Source organism: Nelumbo nucifera, chromosome 3, assembly GCF_055504915.1.
Source record: "Nelumbo nucifera cultivar China Antique chromosome 3, China Antique-T2T, whole genome shotgun sequence".
Classification (NCBI taxonomy): domain Eukaryota; kingdom Viridiplantae; phylum Streptophyta; class Magnoliopsida; order Proteales; family Nelumbonaceae; genus Nelumbo; species Nelumbo nucifera.
In genome coordinates, this window is record NC_142651.1 from 73,426,998 (window position 1) to 73,445,798 (window position 18,801).

General features: G+C 38.5%; 1 protein-coding gene across 1 annotated transcript in view; it reads left to right on the forward strand.

The window, feature by feature from the left end:
- The window catches only part of LOC104585868 (Transducin/WD40 repeat-like superfamily protein), a 72,601-nt gene that overhangs the window by 36,591 nt on the left and 17,209 nt on the right, over nucleotides 1-18,801 (forward strand). Inside the window, exons 12-15 of the mRNA XM_010242884.3 lie at nucleotides 2,433-2,763; nucleotides 15,082-15,296; nucleotides 16,866-17,084; nucleotides 18,377-18,563. Coding sequence (XP_010241186.1) covers nucleotides 2,433-2,763; nucleotides 15,082-15,296; nucleotides 16,866-17,084; nucleotides 18,377-18,563 — 952 coding nt within the window. The remainder of the gene's footprint in view (nucleotides 1-2,432; nucleotides 2,764-15,081; nucleotides 15,297-16,865; nucleotides 17,085-18,376; nucleotides 18,564-18,801) is intronic.

An 18,801-nucleotide genomic window follows, 5' to 3' on the forward strand; every position in this document is an offset into this window, starting at 1 on the left:
ATCTTATCTTATTTGATTAGGATTAAGAGAGACTTATCTTATCTTATCAGTCTTATCTTATCAAGATAGAGTTGGAGGTCTCCCTATTCAGCAAGGAGTCTCCCTAAGAGCAGGACTCTTGTAATCTCCTATTTAAGGAGCAACTATTATTGAATAAAGACATCCAAGAATTTCAGTCAAGAGAAGAGTTGAGGAGAGTTAGGGTGATCTCTTGGACAAATCACCCCTTAGGTCACCACAATAGGGTCTACACACAAAGGGAGGGGCAAGGGGAAGCTAGAGGTTCTCCCCGTGGACCGACCCGTGACGAGATCCTACGCCCGGGCCCATAACATCACCAGACCCAAAGAGTTAGCCTTCTTCACAAGTTGTCTGGAAATTTCAGTCACCCAAAAAGTTAGCCTCAACCCACTGTATCCATCTTCTACCAAATCCCATTAGCCTCATAATCTTCAACAAACACTCCCAATCAACTTCGTCATAAGCCTTCTCCAAAGCAAGCTTGGCAATCACACCTGGCTTTCCATCAAGTCTTCTCTCTTCTATGCATTCATTTTCTATTAGAATGCTGTCAACAATTTGCTGCCCCTTTACAAAGGCAAATTGATTTGGAGAAATGATCTCTCCTAAGACCTTCTTCAATCTCCCCGCCAGGAACTTTGCTATAATCTTATACATCTCCAGCCAAGCTGATTGGTCTGAACCCTTTCACCTCTAGAATGCCCTCTTTCTTGGGAATTAGGCAGATAGAATTAGAGTTATTTACCTTGTTTACGATGGCCGAAGTTGTCCAGGCGATGCCTAGGTGACAAGGCGCCCTTGGAGGCTCGCCTCGCCCAGTCCCCAAGCAGCTTTGTATACTGTTATAAAATACTTTTGTATTGTTTTTTTTGAGATTATAATTGTACAATAGACATTATTAAACAAAAATATTTATTTTTTGTGTTTATAAACTAATTTCTTTTATTATTTTCTTATTTGTTAGGGTTTAATCAACACAAGCATTGCTACCTGCTGTATTGAACCCTCAAAGACTTCAAAATCTGAACCAATAAGTAAGGGAAGAACTTAAAATTTTGTCTAATCAACACATTTCTTCTTCTTTTTTTCCTATAACAAAAATAGTGGTTCAACCCCTATATTTTTTGAATTTTCTTTTCTTTCTTCTTTTCTTCTATAAATATGTTGATTTTCTAGACTTAGGTATGAAGCTTATAATTTTCTTATGAAGATTATGGATAGTTATCAAGGAAAGATGGTTATGGAACCTAGGGAACAGGGAACTACCCTAGGATATGTGTTTTTTACTTAAAAAAATCCATTGCCTAGGCGACATGGTGTCCCCCTGTCACCTAGCCTCACCTTGCTGCCTTGAAAACTAAGTTGAAAACCTCCAAAAGATCCAAACTGATGATACTCCAGGAAGTCTGATAGAAAATAATGAACCATCGGGTCCTGGGGCTCTGTCTCCATCCATGCAAAAACTGCTTCCTTCACTTCAAGTTCCTCAAACTCTCTTTTGAGCCAAATTCTATTCTCCTCTGAGAGCTTAAAACCTTCCCAAGAGCTTAGGAAGGGTTTCCTACTTTCTTCCTTGGAGTAGAGGTTCTAGAAAAAGCTTAGAAATGCTTCAGAAAATTTCTCTTTGCCCAACTTTTATTTTAGAGATAAAATTTCTTTTCTGCCTTCCAGAAGCATAGATGTGAAAGAATTTAGAGTTGTTATCCCTGATGCCACCAGGGATAAACTGTTATTTAAGTTGATCTTGAGTTAACTTCTCTGATGTCACCAGCCAAGTGCAATTCTCCACACTTAGTGGTATGTGGTTTTCCGATATTCTGTTTCAAGAGAAAGAATTTACCTTTAGGGTCCTCAGTCCATCTACTCTCTCTTGCATTATTGAGATGAATCAATTCACCCTTGGAATTTGTTAAAATCAACCATGGTGAGATTCCTAGGAACTTTTTGGAGTTAGGGAATGCTTACCATCCAGAATTGAAGCTTTCTTTTGTAGCATTCAACTAAGAGGTTTGAGCAAAAAAGGAAAGGTCATATGGGAAATCATACATTGGTATTTTTTGGAGCATTTGGAAGGTGAAAAATGCATGTATCCCTTTGAAAATAGTCTGCAGAGCTTAGGCAATTGGCTGTTGGTTCATCATGCTTCTAAAGGAATACATTATAACTCTCTCTCTCTCCATCTATCTCTGAGTATGATAGCCTTCTCGTGAATTGTAATTCTTGTCATATACTAGTAGTTTTGTAGTTTCCCATTGTATGTTGCCTTGGCTAACATGGGTCCTGGCCTAGTATAACAATTTTTTTTCTATATGATTATCAAATTCTACACTACCTGTTTCAATAAAAAAAGAAAAGAGAGAAGGGTTGATTGTTTCTAATTTTTGGTCCTTATTGTGGTAATTTGGTTGCAGGTACCTTGCAATTGTGTGGCCTGATATCCCTTATTTTTCTGTATACAAGGTTAGTGATTGGTCAGTTGTTGATTCAGGGTCTGGAAGGCTTTTTGCTTGGGATGCATGCCGTGATAGATTTTCTTTGGTAGAATCTGCTTTACCTCCTAGAATGCCAGTAATGCCTAAAGGTGGTTCATCAAAGAAAGCGAAAGAAGCTGCTGCTGCTGCAGCACAAGCAGCAGCAGCTGTTGCTAGTGCAGCTTCTGCAGCTACTGTTCAAGTGAGAATCTTGTTGGATGATGGAACATCAAATATTTTAACAAGGTCTATAGATGGCCGCAGTGAACCGGTATGAATTCTTTAAATGAGTTGAAAATCATGTTTTCATATAACTTCATTTATTCCTTCTGGTACAACTTCTATATTATGAATTTGTATGACAATCTATATGTTTTCATATAACTAAGAATTATACATGGGATCTGGTTCTGCCTTTATCCAATGCATCTCCTATTGGTTGTAAAATTTTCTCTGTGAAGGCAAAATTGTATGCAAGTGTTGATCAGTATAAAGCTTCTCTAGTAGCTCAAAGTTATAAACAAGAATATGGGGTAGACTATGACGAGGAATTTTCTCCCATGGATAAATGATTACAGTTTATGTTCTTGCTTTAGTTATGATTTGTAATGGACCATATTTCAGAGGCTGAGATGCATGTCAAAAACAGGGCTAGTAATTGGTTTGTAAAATTAAAAGGTCTTGTGGACTTAAACAAGCTCCAAGAGCATGATTTGAATGGTGCAATTACCAGTGTGGGATTTCGTAGAACATTTATGATTTTTCCTTGTTCACTTGTCATGTCTCTTGTGGATTAATGTGTCTTCTAGTATATACAGATGACATTTTGATTACTAGAGATGATGCAGATAGTATTAGAAATTTACAATAGTTGTTAAACAACACCTTTAATATTATCAAACATTTGGGGCCTCTGACATGCTTTTTTGGGTTGGAGGTCCAACCTTCCCATGGATATGTTGTTAACCAGAGGAAGTAATGAAGTATGCCTTGGAGTTGATCAAGGTAGCTCATTTAAGAAATGCCAAGCATGTGGCCAGCCCTATGCAACTTAAAAGTAAATAAAATTGAGGATGTTGGTGCTTTTCTTCTTATTCCTACTAATGTTTTAAAAGGTGTGGGAGGTGTACACCTCAAACACCTTTTGCATGATGCGTACCAGAGGCGTACATCCCATAGTTGTCAAGGCACCTAGGTGAGCCCATGTGACCACAAGGTGCCTAGGCATCTAGGCGTCTAGCTGATGCCTACGCGATGGAATCTGAAAGTATAAAATCTAAAGATCCCTACCCCTCCTAAGCTACTTTATTAGTTTTTTGTACTAGCCAACGTACCTGTATACTAATTAGCAACAAAATCATTTAAATAAGTAACATTTAAATATATTAATTTCAATATTTAATAACCTGTTTCATGCCAACAAAAAAGGGGGAATGCAGCTAAAAAGAGAGAAAAATAAGAGGATGGAGCCCCTCTTTTGTTCCCAAAAAATATTTCTTAAAAAAAGTAAAACAATGTAGTTGTAAATCACACCTGCAATAATCTGAATTAAAAGAAAAGAAACAGGAGAAAAGGAGGTCGAAGAGGGAGAAGTGATGGAGGAAGATGGAAGAAAAGGAAGAAGAAGAGAGAGTAGTTCCAAACCTCTTTTCAGCTTCCAATTATCTCTTTTATTCTTTCATTGTAAAAAATAAGGACAATTACATGAGTGCCCTTAGGGCGTCCATCACTATAGACAACAATAAAAACAATAAAAAAAGAGAAAATAGGCCCATAAGTAAGGCCCACTACCTACTAACACAAGTCATAAACATAACTTAAAGAAAAACAAACAAACTGAGGCCCATTCGGCCCATTATCTCTACACTCCCCCTCAAGCTGAGCATAGATATCAATCATTGCCTTGGGGACACCCTTGGTTAGAACGTCTGCTAACTATTGCTTTGAGGCAATAAAAGGAAGGCAAACTTCTTTGGAACTACCCTTTCTCCTATAAAATATCTATAAATTTCGATATGTTTTGTCCTATCACGCTGAACTGGGTTGTGAGCTATGGTGATCGTAGCTTGATTATCACAATAAAGCATTAAGGGCTTATCATGTGTAATACCCATCTCCTCTAGAAGTGACCTGATCCCGGCCAAAGACTTGGCTACTACTAACTATTTCCTACTCTTCTAGGAGACAATGTTCCCTGCAACTAAGGCACAGTAACCCAATGTAGATTTCCTATCATCAATACTACTAGCCCAATCGCCTTCTGTGTAAGCCTTTAGCTTCATGTGTCCATGCCTAGAGAAAATGATACCCTTTCTTGGAGTTCCCTTCAAGTAACATAGAACTTGTTCTATAGCAGCCATATGTGTGTCTTTAGGAGCATGCATAAATTGACTGATCACATTAACAACATATTATATATCTGATCATGTCATGCTACTTCCCCAAAAGCTTCTAAAACGCTCCCCTATCTGCCAAAAGATCACCATCATCAACTAAGAGTTTATGATTAGCATCAATAGGTGTAAAAACAGGTTTGGCACCAAGTTTCCCAGTCTCCGTGACAAGAACACATACTTTCGTGGGGAGATGAAGATGCCATCTTTAGACCTAGCAACTTTGATTCCCAGGAAATATCTCAATTCCCCTAAATCCTTAATTTCAAATTATGAGTTAAGGAATGTTTGAGTGCCTGAACTTCCTCTGTATCAATCCCTGTAACGATAATATCATCAACATAAACAATGAGGAAGGTAACATGAGTGCCTCTCTTTTTCACAAACAAGGCATGGTCAGATTATGTCTATGTATAGCCAAACGCAATAAGTGCAGCTATGAATCTATCAAACCAAGCTCATGGGGATTGGTTGAGGCCATAAAGAGATTTCTTATACTTGCATACCTTGCCCTGCATTTCCATACCATACATACCTAGTGGAAGTGACATATAAACCTCTTCAGTCAAGTTTCCATTTAAGAAAACATTCTTTACATCAAATTGATATAAGGGCCAGCCATAACTCACTGCCAAGGATAACAGAACTCTCACTATGGTCATTTTTGCAACTAGTGAGAAAGTCTCCATATATATTGAAAATGAAGTCTACATATAATCAACTCCTATACTTGAGTATAATCCTTGGCTACTAGCCGAGCCTTGTACCTCTCAATGGTGCCATCAACATGATACTTGATAGTGAACACCCATTTACATCCCACTGGTTTCTTCCCATGAGGCAAATTCACAATATCCCAGGTATGATTTTTATGAAGTGCTTCTATTTCAGTTCTCATAGCCTCCCTCCATTTTGGCCTAGACAAGGCCTCTGTAATTGACTTGGGTATAGACTGAGAAGAAATGAAGGCTAAGAAAGAATAATAAGATGGGGATAAGAGGCTGCAAAACTAGTGTTTGGAAATACAATGTGTTGTACATTTCCTCTTACCTTTTCTCATAGCAATAGGCAGGTCCAAGTCTGGAAAGGGAGGTTCTAGAATAGGCAATGAAGGACTTATCCTCTCTTCATGGGTTGAGAGTGTCTGAGGTTCAATTGTAGATGAGGGAACAACTTGATCATGTTGTAGCCATTGTCTCTGGTACCACCTCTAAACAATAGGATGAGTAATGAAAACTGGAGGACTAGTAGGAGGAGTAGGCATGGTATAACTAGGAAACGAAGGCTCTACCACTAGAAAAGAATGAACCATAGGCGACTCAACTTCATGATCAACGGGAGTCAAAGGAAGTGGTGAAGAAAACAGTTCAACGGAATGCTCCCCTTAGAAGAATGACCATTAAATGGAATTGGCTCTACAAAGGTAACATCTATGGAGACAAAGCAAGTTCCACTAATAGGATCAAAATAGCAATAGCCTTTTTGTGTGGAGGCATACCCTAAGAAAATGCACTTTTGGGCCTTGGGTTCAAACTTATGTCTCTGAGAGTTAGGGACATGAACATAACCTGTGCACCCAAAGACACGCAAGGGAATAGGAAACAATTCACTCTCAGGAAAAAAGGACACCAAAGGGAGATTTGAACCACAAGACTCGAGAAGGCATGCGGTTAATAAGGTAGGTAATTGTCATCACTACATCCCCACAAAATCTCATTGGAACATGGGATGCAAAAAGGATGCTCTTGGCTACTTCAACAACATGATGAATAACCCCAAACTTCTCAAAGAATGAAACCGGATCCTTCTCAAAAGATTCCTTAGAATTATCTGATCGGAATATTTTGATGCGAGTATCAAATTGGGTAAGCACAGATTCATGAAACTATTTTACAAGTTTGGGTACTTCAGCATGGGAATGCATAAGATAAAACCAGATGTAATGAGACAAATCATCAGTAAACAGGATAAAATTTTATAACCACCTATGCAAGGTAAATGGTAATGACCCCCACACATCAAAGCGAACATTATGAAAAGGAACTATAGATCTTTTATTACTTGTAGAATAAGATTTTCTACACTGCTTTGACAACTCACATGACTCACAATGTAGACTTGACAACTTAGTTTCTTTAAACAAAGCTGGAAACAAAAGACTCAATGAGAAAAAAAGAAATATGACCCAAACGATAATGACATAACATAACATGACTAAACGACTCCGAAACATTTGAACCAAAAGTTGCTCTTGGAGGTGATACTTGGCTTTGTCCAGGCATGTCTAGTAGGTATATCCCATTCGCCTCATGGCCACTCTCAATCACCTTCTGAGAGTCCATGTCCTGAAAAACATAGTAAGAAGGGAAAAAGGTCACACTACACTTCAAAGATTCTGTTAAATTACTAATTAAAAGCAAATCAGCGTTTAGTTTAGGAACACAAAGGGCTAAGGATAAGGTGAGGGTGTCTGAAGCTCTGATGTTTCCCTCGCCAGATATAGGAGCAAGAGAGCCATCAACAAGGGTGATCTTATCTTGGCCAGATAAAAGCTAGTAAGTAGAAAATAAATGAGACACTAGTCATATGGTCAGAGGCACCAAAATCAACCATCCAAGGAGTAGAAATCTGCTGAATTAAAAAAATATGAAAGAAAGTAGTTTCTTGAAGAGAGAAGGAAGAGAGAAGGAAGAGAGAAGGAGAAGAAGAGAAGAAGAGAATTTGAAAGAAAAGAGAGCAATAATCTGGCCGCCCCCTTCACTTATTATTTATACTAAAATAATAGAACAGTACAAAGACAACTATGCCCTTATAGGGCGACAAAACAAAAAACAACATATATAATACTCAAAAAACAGAATAAAATTTGGACTCACATAACTACTGTGGTCCCCACCTCCTATCTAACAACTAACATAAAACATCTACTCAAAAAAACATCATAAAACTAATTAATCTTCAACACTCCTCCTCAAGTTGGGAGTAAATGTCACACATTCCCAACTTGCATAGATCATGTTCAAGCTTGTTCCTTGCCACCCCTTTTAGTGAGAACATCAGTTGGCTGCAACTCTGAAGAGACATAAGGCAAACACACTTCTCCGGTTGTTACCCTTTCTCTTATAAAGTGTCTATCAACTTCAATGTGTTTTGTCCTATCATGCTGAATTAGATTGTGGCAATATTGATTTTAGCCTGATTGTCACAATTTAAGATCATAGGTTCCTCTGATTTCATCCCGATCTCACTCAAAAGAGATCTAACCCAAAGAAGTTCTGAGACACCATGAGCCATTGATCTATACTCAGCCTCTGCACTTGACCTTGCCACAACCGCTTGCTTCTTACTCTTCCAGGAGATCAAGTTTCCACCTACAAAGGTACACACTCCTGATGTAGACCTCCTGTCATCTAAGCATCCTGCCTAGTCTGCATCCGTATAGGATTCTAGCTTCAAATTCTCATGATTTAAGAAAAGAATGCCTCTACCAGGGTGCTTTTTCAGATATGCAAGTATTCTCTCAATAGCTTCCTAGTGTTGAACCCGAGGTGCATGCATGTACTAACTCACAACAGTGACAACATAAGAAATATCTGGTCGTGTCATACATAAATATAGCAGTCGGCCCACTATTCTTTGATATCTCCCCACATACTTTACCAATTCACCATCCACACCATTAATTCTGTGATTTGGATCAATAGGAGTGTTTGCTGGTTTGGTCCCCAGCTTCCCAGTCTCTCGCAGTAGGTCAAGTACATACTTTCTTTGTGAAATGAAGATCCCATGCTTGGATCTTGCAACTTCAATCCCTAAGAAGTATTTGAGCTCACCAAGATCTTTGATCTCAAATTCTTTCTACAATGATTTTTTGAGATCATCAATCTCCTCCAGATCATTTCCTGTCACCACTATATCATCCACATACACAATCAGAATTTACACCAAAGCATCTCTCCTCTTCACAAAGAGGGTGTGGTCAGACTGTGTCTCTGTGTATCCTAAACAGATGAGTGCCCCTCTGAACCTGTCAAACCAAGCCCTAGGTGACTGTTTCAGTCCATACAGAGATTTTCTGAGTCTGCACACATTTCCTTTACCAACATTTTCATAAAAGCCTACTGGAATGTCCATATATACCTCCTCCTGTAAGTCACCATTGAGGAAAGCATTTTTGACATCAAGTTGGAACAAGGGCCATGAATAGGTGGCTGCTAGAGATAAAAGAATACGAACTAAACTCATCTTAGCTACTGGTGCAAAGGTTTCCAGATAATCAACACCATAGGTCTGAGTATACCCTTTTGCTACCAACCTTGCCTTGTACCTCTCTATCTTGCCATTGGCCTTATACTTCACTGTGAATACCCATCGACATCCAACTGTCTCCCTGTATGGGGGGAGATCAACTATTTCCCAAGTTTGGTTTTTGACCAAAGCATGCATCTCATCTTGCATGGCTGTTTTCCACTCAGGTTTGGAGAGAGCCTCAGTAACATTCCTGGGTCTAGACACAGAATTCATGGAAGAAAGAAAAGCACGGTAGGAGGGTGATAAGGCACTGTAGGAAAGAAGGTGTGAAATGCAGTGGGTTGTACACTTTCTCTTCCCCTTACGAAGTGCAATGGGAAGATCAAGGTCAGTGGGATCAGTTGCGACAGTGGTGTTAGGGATAGAAACATTATCATTAGAAAACATAACAGACTCAAGAGGAATACCTGGAACTGTATCTGCCGAATCTGGTGTTTTAGAAGGACTGACAGAGTGGTGTGGGTCAAGGATGTGTGGAGTCAACCATCATCTGTCGGCACTAGTATTGCTGTGAGGTTGCCCATAGTGGCTCAGGTAATGAAACTGTGGGTGCAGGTGTTGGCTGAACCGATGCTGGCTGAACTGATGGAGGTACCATAGAAACAGGAAGAGGAATAGATTGTGAGTTCTCCTCCCCAAAACTCTCCCCCTGAGGAGAACCACTCGAGAAGAAGGTGGATTCAAAAAATGTAACATCCATAGTGACAAATCTGCTCCTTGACACTGGGTCATAACAACAATACCCCTTTTGGTTCTGAGCATACCCAAGAAAAACACATCTCTAGGCCTTAGGATCCAATTTCTTGCGATGAGAGCCAAGAATGTGAACAAAAGAAACACAACCAAAAACCCTCAGAGGTATATGAAATATTTCTCTATCTGGAAAAAGGAGGCTAAATGGCACCTTAAACCCCAAAGTCCGTGAAGGAACACGGTTAATCACATGTACGGCTGTAAGAGCTACATCTCCCCAGAACTGCACAGGAACAGAAGCACACACCATAAGACTCCTTGCCACTTCCACAATGTGTCTGTTTTTCCTCTTAGCAACTCCATTTTGTTGCGGTGTATATGCACAACTGCTCTGATGAACTACACCATGTTCTAAGAGATACGTGGTTAGGTCCTTCTCAAAGTTCTCTTTGGCATTATCTGATCTAAAAACCTTAGTTCTCACTCCAAATTGTGTGAAAACCATCTGGTGGAATTGTCATACTAAGTTAGGAACCTCATCACGTGATCTCATCAAATATATCCAAGAATATTGTGTATAATCATCCACATACAAGAGAAAGTAACGGAATCCTCCCATGGAAGGGATTTGATATGGCCCCCATACATCAGTGTGAACAATATTAAAAGCAGAAATACTTCTTTTATTACTTGATTTAAAAGACTGTCTACAATGCTTTCCTAACTAACAACTCTCACACTCCAAGGTGGATAATTGAACAGACTCAAACAATTTTGGGAAAAGACATTTCAAAGAACTAAAAGAAAGATGTCCCAAGCGATTGTGCCAAAGCATAATCTGGTTTACTGACTCTGACCCACTACTATTGCTGCTGCTAACATGATAGCCCTGATGTCTCGGAATCTCATCCAAAAGGTAGACTCCATTCACCTCACGACCACTCCCAATCATCTTCTTTGACTCCAGATCCTGCAAAACACAATTACCAGGAAGAAAGGTCACAAAACAATTCAATTTTTTTGTCAAAGAACTAATAGACAGTAGGTTGGTATGAAGTCTAGGGACATGTAAAACAGAGGACAGAGTTATATCATTGGTCACTCTAACAATTCCCTTCCCAACAATAGGCATATGTGAACCATTTGCTGTAGAGACTCTGTCTCTACCAGAGCACAACTGATTGGAACTAAAAATGGTAGGGGCATTAGTCACATGCTCAGATGCTCCTGATTCTATAACCTAGGGAGGTCCCTCCTTACCTGAAGTGAATGCAAGATTGTAGTTGCATATGAACTACCTGTATGTGCAAAGGAAGTGGTGTAGTTGGCTCCTGCATTCTGCTGTCCATCTGGAAGGCTAGAGCTGGGTGAACGTTTCTTACTCATAAGCTGTCCAAACCTCTCCAATTCTGTTCTCACTGTTGCTACTGCAATGGATTCCCAATTAGTTTGGGAGAGAGGGGCTGAAGAGTCTCCTGTAGTGGCTACATTTGCATTTCCCTTCTTGTTTCTTATCTGAGCAGGCATGAGATTTGGATGAAGCTTCCTACAAGTGTCCCTGGTATGCTTAGGCTTCTTGCAAACACACACCAAGTCCTTCTTATCTTCCCTTCTAGTATCAGTACTCCCCCTGTCTCCATTCGGCTTAGGTTTTGTTGTACCAACCATAGCCGACTGGTCAATTCCAGGCTGTTTCCGCAATACATTCCTCCTACTCTCCTTTCCAGAGACAAAAGCATTGGCCTGAGAGAGTGTCACACCCGCCCTAGAAAGAATCTGCTGCCTAGCAATGTCAAATTCAGGGTTCAGCCCTGCCAAGAACTCAAAAACCCTATTCCTCTCTACCAGTTTGTGATAAGTTGTTGCATCATTTACACTTTCCCATACCACAGTTTCTAAGTGATCTATTTCCTACCATAGGGTTTTCAACATGGAGAAATACACAACAAGAGGTTTTTCTCCCTGTTTCATACTTCTCACCTGATTTCTTAACTGATAGGCTCTGGCTTCATTTTGCTTATGAGAGTAGGTTTCAGTCACTCCGTCCCACCCATAGGAAATTTTTTGCAATATGAGGTAACATAGAATTACACAGCCAAGACATTACCATGTAATTCTCTTGCACCCATCGGGAAGAGTTTGTATCAGGTTTCTTCTCCTCCCCAGTGAGATACCTAATTTTCCACGGGCACCAATAGTCATCTTAGCTGATTGTGCCCACTCCAAATAATTTGTACCATCAAGTTTTACTGTAGTAATAATCCTAGACCCAAAAATATCACTACTACCTCCAACACCTAGTCCCACAGTACCAGTAGGTTTCATCTCGGTATTCCAACTCTCCATTTTACTTTAAACAGTTTAATAGAAAGAAAAAAAATAGATTGGAGACCTTCAAAAAATAATTTAATACCACACACACAAACCAACCCTTCCGGAAGAAGAAAACCCTAGCTGGAGGGAAATCTCTCTCCTCCCCACGCCTCCCAACAAAGAGAAAAGTGAATCGGTCACTCCGGGAGGCCTAGAAAATTTCAGAAACCAAATCGCCCTCTTCAAAAAATCAAAAGAAAAATAACAATACTTGGGCGCCCAAGATCAGATAAAAAACAAAGAGTCCAACTTTTGTGGGACTCTTCCCCGTACTCCAGTTCTTCCTGATTTTGATGCCGAATAGTAGATCACCTTCCTGATGTCTAGATCCCACCAAAAACTCCAAGAACTGGGCAATCTATAGCAGATCGATCAGCCCCTTACTACTTCATGCAGTCGGCTGATCTAGGGCTGCATGAGAATGCTTCAAGAAACCCTAGCCGATGCTCTAATACCAAGTAGAAATATGCTGAATTAAAAAAATATGAAAGAAAGTAGTTTCTTGAAGAGAGAAGGAAGAGAGAAGGAGAAGAAAATAAGAGAAGTTGAAAGAAAAGAGAGCAATAATCTATCCGCCCCCTTCACTTATTATTTATACTAAAATAATAGAACAGTACAAAGACAACTATGCCCTTATAGGGCAGCAAAACATAAAACAGCATATATAACACTCAAAAAACATAATAAAATTTAGGCTGACATAACTACTGTGGTCCCCACCTCCTATCTAGCAACTAACATAAAACATCTACTCAGAAAAACATCATAAAACTAATTAATCTTCAATACAAGGGATCCTATTACCTGAGATAGAAGCATGAACTGGGTTTACTATGATAAAGTGCTATGGACTTGAGCAAGAATGCTGCATTACATTCCCAAACTAAGCATGTTGATATTTGTTATCTTTGGATACATGATGTCTTAGGGAACCAATTGATGCAGGTTGAGAAGATTCACACTTATAAGAGTCCATCTTATATGATGATGAAAGTGGTTCCCAAACATGAGTTGTGTGGAATGCTAACTAGGATGGATGCTAGATGAGTATCCTAGTTGTTTATATTCCCTCCTCATGGGACTGGAGAGGGATATTGTTGAGGTACACCGTGGGTTGAACCCCTTGAGATCTTCTCACTTAAGTGGAGAGGAGGGGCAAGACAGTAATTTCCTCTCTAGTCTCATAATGGTCTTGTTTTGAAAGGAAGAGAAGAGGGAAATGTATGGGATTCTTATGGTATTCTCTTGGATTCAAAATAAAGTAAGGTTTTCTTGGAGAAGTGGGTTAACTGTGAAGGCTCATACCACAGTACGTATCTGCTATCAAGGATCTCCAAGGATTGTTTCCAAGAGATTCTGCTTCCTTTCGAGGTGAGAAGTATTTGATTTTCTTTGTCGAGTGTAATCCACCTTTATTGGTGAGAAGCTTGGATTATAACCAAGAGGGTTTCTTCTCTTGATTCTTTGTTTCCTCTAGCTGCTTCTGGAGAGGTGTTTTGCATACCCATTATCATCATTATAGTGGATGTGGACATTTTTTGGACTTTAGCTCTGTGGTTTTTCTTCTTCAAATTAGAGAGGTTTTCCACATTAAAATTGTGGTGTGTGCTTGTTTCTTATTTTGCTGCAGTTTATTTTTTGGCTTGAATACTGTTTATTATTGTTGTTGTATTGCCTTTTTCATGCCCGGTTTGAGCTAGAAGGGAGAAAAAATGATTTTTGTGCAACCCTGAAAATTGCCTAGAAATACTTCATATTGATGCAAAATAGAGTATTTCGGAGGCAGAATACATCATTTCAAGCACAAATCAGAGTGTTTGCAGAACAATGCCCCAAGCAGAGAACTTGAGCATTATGGACCATTTTGTTCTTTTCCATATCAGTGTTTTTGCCCCAACCACCTCATTTTTTTTCTGTGTTTTATTTTCTATAACCAAATCTCTCTATGTTGTTACCACCTCAATTGGTAAACATATTTAAGTGAACTGCCACTTTATCCAAGATCAATATTGTGCGGTTTTATTGGAATTCAGATTATATGAACGCTTTAGCTGTGTAGCAGGCTGTGGAACCAATGATAACGCTCCACACCAGTGATAAAATACGTGGAGTCCACACTGAGAGGTTGAATAGTTGTTGGGCCCATGTATTTATGACTGGTGTGGAGTGTTATTATTGGTTCCACAGCCTGCTGAACAGCTAAAGTGTTCATCTAATCCTATCTCGTTTTATTGCTCTTTCTCACATGGCAAATGACTATTGAATTGTTGACATATTTATCAAGGCTACAGCCAAATCATACTATGATTTTCTTATTGACAAACTACTTCTGTCACCATTATCAATTTTAGGGGGAATATGAAGACAATGGCTGGGAACAGACTTTTTGTATTTTATTTTAATCTGTCTAATTTATTTATTTTTTCTTTGGTCCCTGTATAGGGACTATTTTGTAATTTGCATTGATAAAGGAGTTCCTTGTAAATGTTTGATTAAATTGGACTTACCCGAATTTTTGTTCTAACTTTTTCTGCTCTTCATGCCTTGTGCTTGTGATTATCTGAAATTGGATTTCAAGGAAATAACATCCTTGTTGGTTTAATCAATAAAGGATTGACAGTCAGAACAATTTGAGGGCATAATTTGCTACCAATATGGTGGAACACATTGCATCAATAATATGATTACTTCAGAATTGAAAGATGTTTACAAGCATTGTACTTTGGTCTGATCCATGTAATTTCCTAGTGCTTGCGACTATACTTTAACGAGTTTTAGCCATATTCTGATTTTCTTTTTTGTGAATTTATTTCTTCTAGGTGATTGGTTTGCATGGTGGTGCACTGCTTGGTGTTTCATATCGAACGTCGCGGAGGATAAGCCCTGGGGCTGCAACAGCTATTTCAACAATTCAATCAATGCCATTATCTGGGTTTGGCAATTCTGGCCTTTCTTCTTTTACTGCAGCTGATGATGCATTTGCTTCGAACAGATCTGTTGTGGAAGCAGCACCTCAAAACTTTCAACTGTATAGGTGCTGGAAGATAACTGCTTTTCCTTTTAAATTCTTGTTATTATTTACTACTATTTTCTTTGAAAGTTTATGTTTTCAGGTTTAAGAATCAGAGTGCTTTTGTTTTGTTGATGTTGCTATGAATGCTTCCACTTTTTATTTATGCTGTGTTTGGTTGCAATGCAAATAAATTTGCGCTGATGCAAAATTATGACAATGCAAATGATTTTATGCCCCATTCGCTTTTTAGTAAGTTATTTACCCGGGTAAGTCTTTCCTGGGAAACACTTACCCGGGTAAGTGCATTTACCCATGTTCTTTTATTTCCCATGCAAACAAGACAATGACCATTTTAGTCATAAAATCCATTATTACAAGGGGTATTTTTGTCCCATTCAAGTGTTGGCAACTTTCCTCTAAGGTGGGAAAGTTATTTACCCACCTAAGGTAAGTAATACCCAGGAAAATAAACTTTCCCTGGTCCCCACATAATCTGAAAAAAGAACATGGGATTTTTGGTCAATGGGAATCAAAATCCCATTGACCAACTTTCCCCCCTCTCAAAATCCAGAAAAAGAACGCCCCTTAGTGTAAATTCTGACCTATTTTTGTATCAAATTTTAGCTTATTTTATTTGATTGCAGTACTAATGAAGTAAATTAAGACATGAAGCAGAATAAAATAATACCCAAAACAAAATTAAATGAGAATTTTCATTTTTTTTTCATTTGCACTCCCATGCATTTGTACTAGTGCAAATAAAATTACACTGCAATCAAACACAGCCTTAGTTTCATTTAATATTTTACCATGCTTAAGTTTGCATCCTGTATGTTATGGTATTACCACATACTGTATCTTGTGTCCTTTTTGTTGTGCATGTCTTTTGTTCTATCTTGTTAATTTATTTTAATCAGTGTTTTAAAAGGTGTGGGAGGCATATGCCTGGAGGTGCACCTCCAAGCGAGGTACCCCCAGAATGCCCTGAGGTGTATGCCTTATATGCCTTTTGAATGAGGTGTGCTAGAGGTGTACGCCTCATGAACCTCATGCACACGTCATACAGAAAAAAAAAAAAGGAAGAAGGAAGGGAAAGGAAAAGAAAGTGAAGGGAAAGAAAATGAAAGAAAAATATAGAAGAAAAAAAGAGAAAAGGAAGAAAAGGGAAGGGAAGGAAAGAAATTGAAAAAAAAAAAGAGAGATGAGATCCTCCTTCCTCCTCATCCCCCCTCCCCCCTTCTTAAGGAGGCTTGTGCCTCTTGCGTTCTGAACTACACCCTACGCCTCCAAGTAGTGGAATGCCTCGCATCACACCTCCACATTTTAAAACATTTTTTTTTTTGGAAAGGTAAGGTAATTTATTAAAATAAGAACCAGTACAAAGGAGCCTAGGTCATTAGAGGCTGCCTAGAGCCTCCGCAAATTACAGATACTACCAGTTCTGAGATCTAAACAACAGACTCAAATTCTGATTTTTAAACAACTCCACGTTTTAAAACATTGATTTTAATTGCTTGTTGTGATAATGGATATCTTCTATGAATTTATCTTTGGGTATCTGTTTCTGATTAATTAGTCAAAATTTTGCAGCTGGGAAACTTTTCAACCTGTAAGTGGGCTTCTTTCACAGCCAGAATGGACTGCATGGGACCAAACTGTTGAGTATTGTGCTTTTGCGTACCACCAGTACATTGTCATCTCTTCCTTGCGCCCTCAATATAGATATCTAGGGGATGTTGCCATTTCATATGCTACTGGTGGTGTTTGGCACCGGAGACAACTATTTGTGGCTACACCAACAACCATTGAGTAAGACAGTTATTCTTCTTCTGTGTACTTTTACTTTCCAGGCTGGAATCATGTTTTTTGATCACTTATTTTTCTCTATACATGGTTGATGTTTAAGGAATTCATTTTTTTCTCTGGGATGTAGTAGGAATATTCGTATTGGTTTTGAGGAACCAAGAGAAATTGGTAAAGGGATTGAAGGTAGGGGGATTGGAATGATAAGAAGTGAGGCAACTAGGAAGGGTTGTACAGAATAGATGTAAATATGTAATTGATGATATTAGAACAAATTACCAAAGGGAGAGAAAGGCGCAAATTGTACCTTGTGAAAAGGGGTTAGGGCTGAGATAACAATAATCTTTTGTGAGGAGAATGCTTTTTAGTGTCCTTGGCATTGTTATCCTGAGATTGGATTATAAGGATCAATGTGAATGAAGATAATTTAGATGATTCTATTTTGGTAAGTCTGGTAAAGATTAGATTTTGATAGATATGGAACTTGACATTGCTAGAAGTTCTTTTCTGTTTAACTTATGGTTTTCTCTAGTGATTGTAATTAAGGATGGTTTGGTTTATTGTTTGGAATTGTAACTGTATGAGCTTTGTGGTTAACGTTTAAGTGTTTTGTAAACTCTCCTCTTTTGAATTCTGTTCACATTCTCTTTTCCTTTTAGAAAGCTTATTGAAATTTAATTGTAAAATAATTCACTTCCTAATTTTTGGTTCTTCTTTGTCACTGTCTCTATAGTTATTCTTTTTTTTTCCTGAGTTATTTGCAATACATAAGTGCTTGACTTGCCTGTTTCTATGTCAGCCCTCGGCTGATGTAATACATGTTAAGAAAATTGAAGAGTTGGGTTGTACAAAAGTTTGAAATGAGGGAAATTTTTTATAAAAAAAAAGCGATGGGAATTTTGTGTTAGGACAACTAAAAAATATAATTAGGCTAATTGCCTAATTGGGGTTGGAAGACTAGTGTTGGTCTGTACTGCAACAAAGTATTATAGTCTAATGCTCAGCTTATGCAGAAAATAATGTCAGATTTCAAAAAGAGACAAGAAAATTGGTGAAGCTAAGAAAATAATGAAACTGTTCAAATTCAAATTCAAAAAGAGAAAAAAAAAGCCATCTGCATGAAGCTTTGATCACTCCCTCTCTCTCTCTCTATATATATATATATATATTAACAATCCATTCCTTCAAATGTTTTAAAATCATATGGAAAATTGGTGATCTTTTGCTTTGGTGGGACTCACAGAATCTCAGCTTTATATGTTACTATGTATGTACACTAACACTGTTGTGAAACTTAGGTGTGTCTTTGTGGATGCTGGAGTTGCACCTATTGATATAGAAACAAAAAAGAGAAAAGAAGAGATGAAAATCAAAGAGGCACAAGCAAGATCTGTTGCTGAGCATGGAGAATTAGCACTCATCACAGTTGATGGTCCACAAGTTGTCACACAAGAAAGGATTTCATTAAGGCCTCCGATGCTGCAGGTAGTATGGTCTGAGGTTCTATTCATTCTAAATTGTTGAAAGTTTTTTTTCCTATCTCATTCTACTTTTCCTTTATTTCCTTTTTTGGATAAATGACAATTTTTGCAAAAGAGGGGGAACTAAAACGTTTGTGGGACTCGGAGAAGCCCCACCTTGTGCTTTGGATTGGTTGTGTTATTCGACTATGCTAGTTATCTTGAGCATGTGTTCTGTCTTTCCACATTCTTTCAGTGTCACT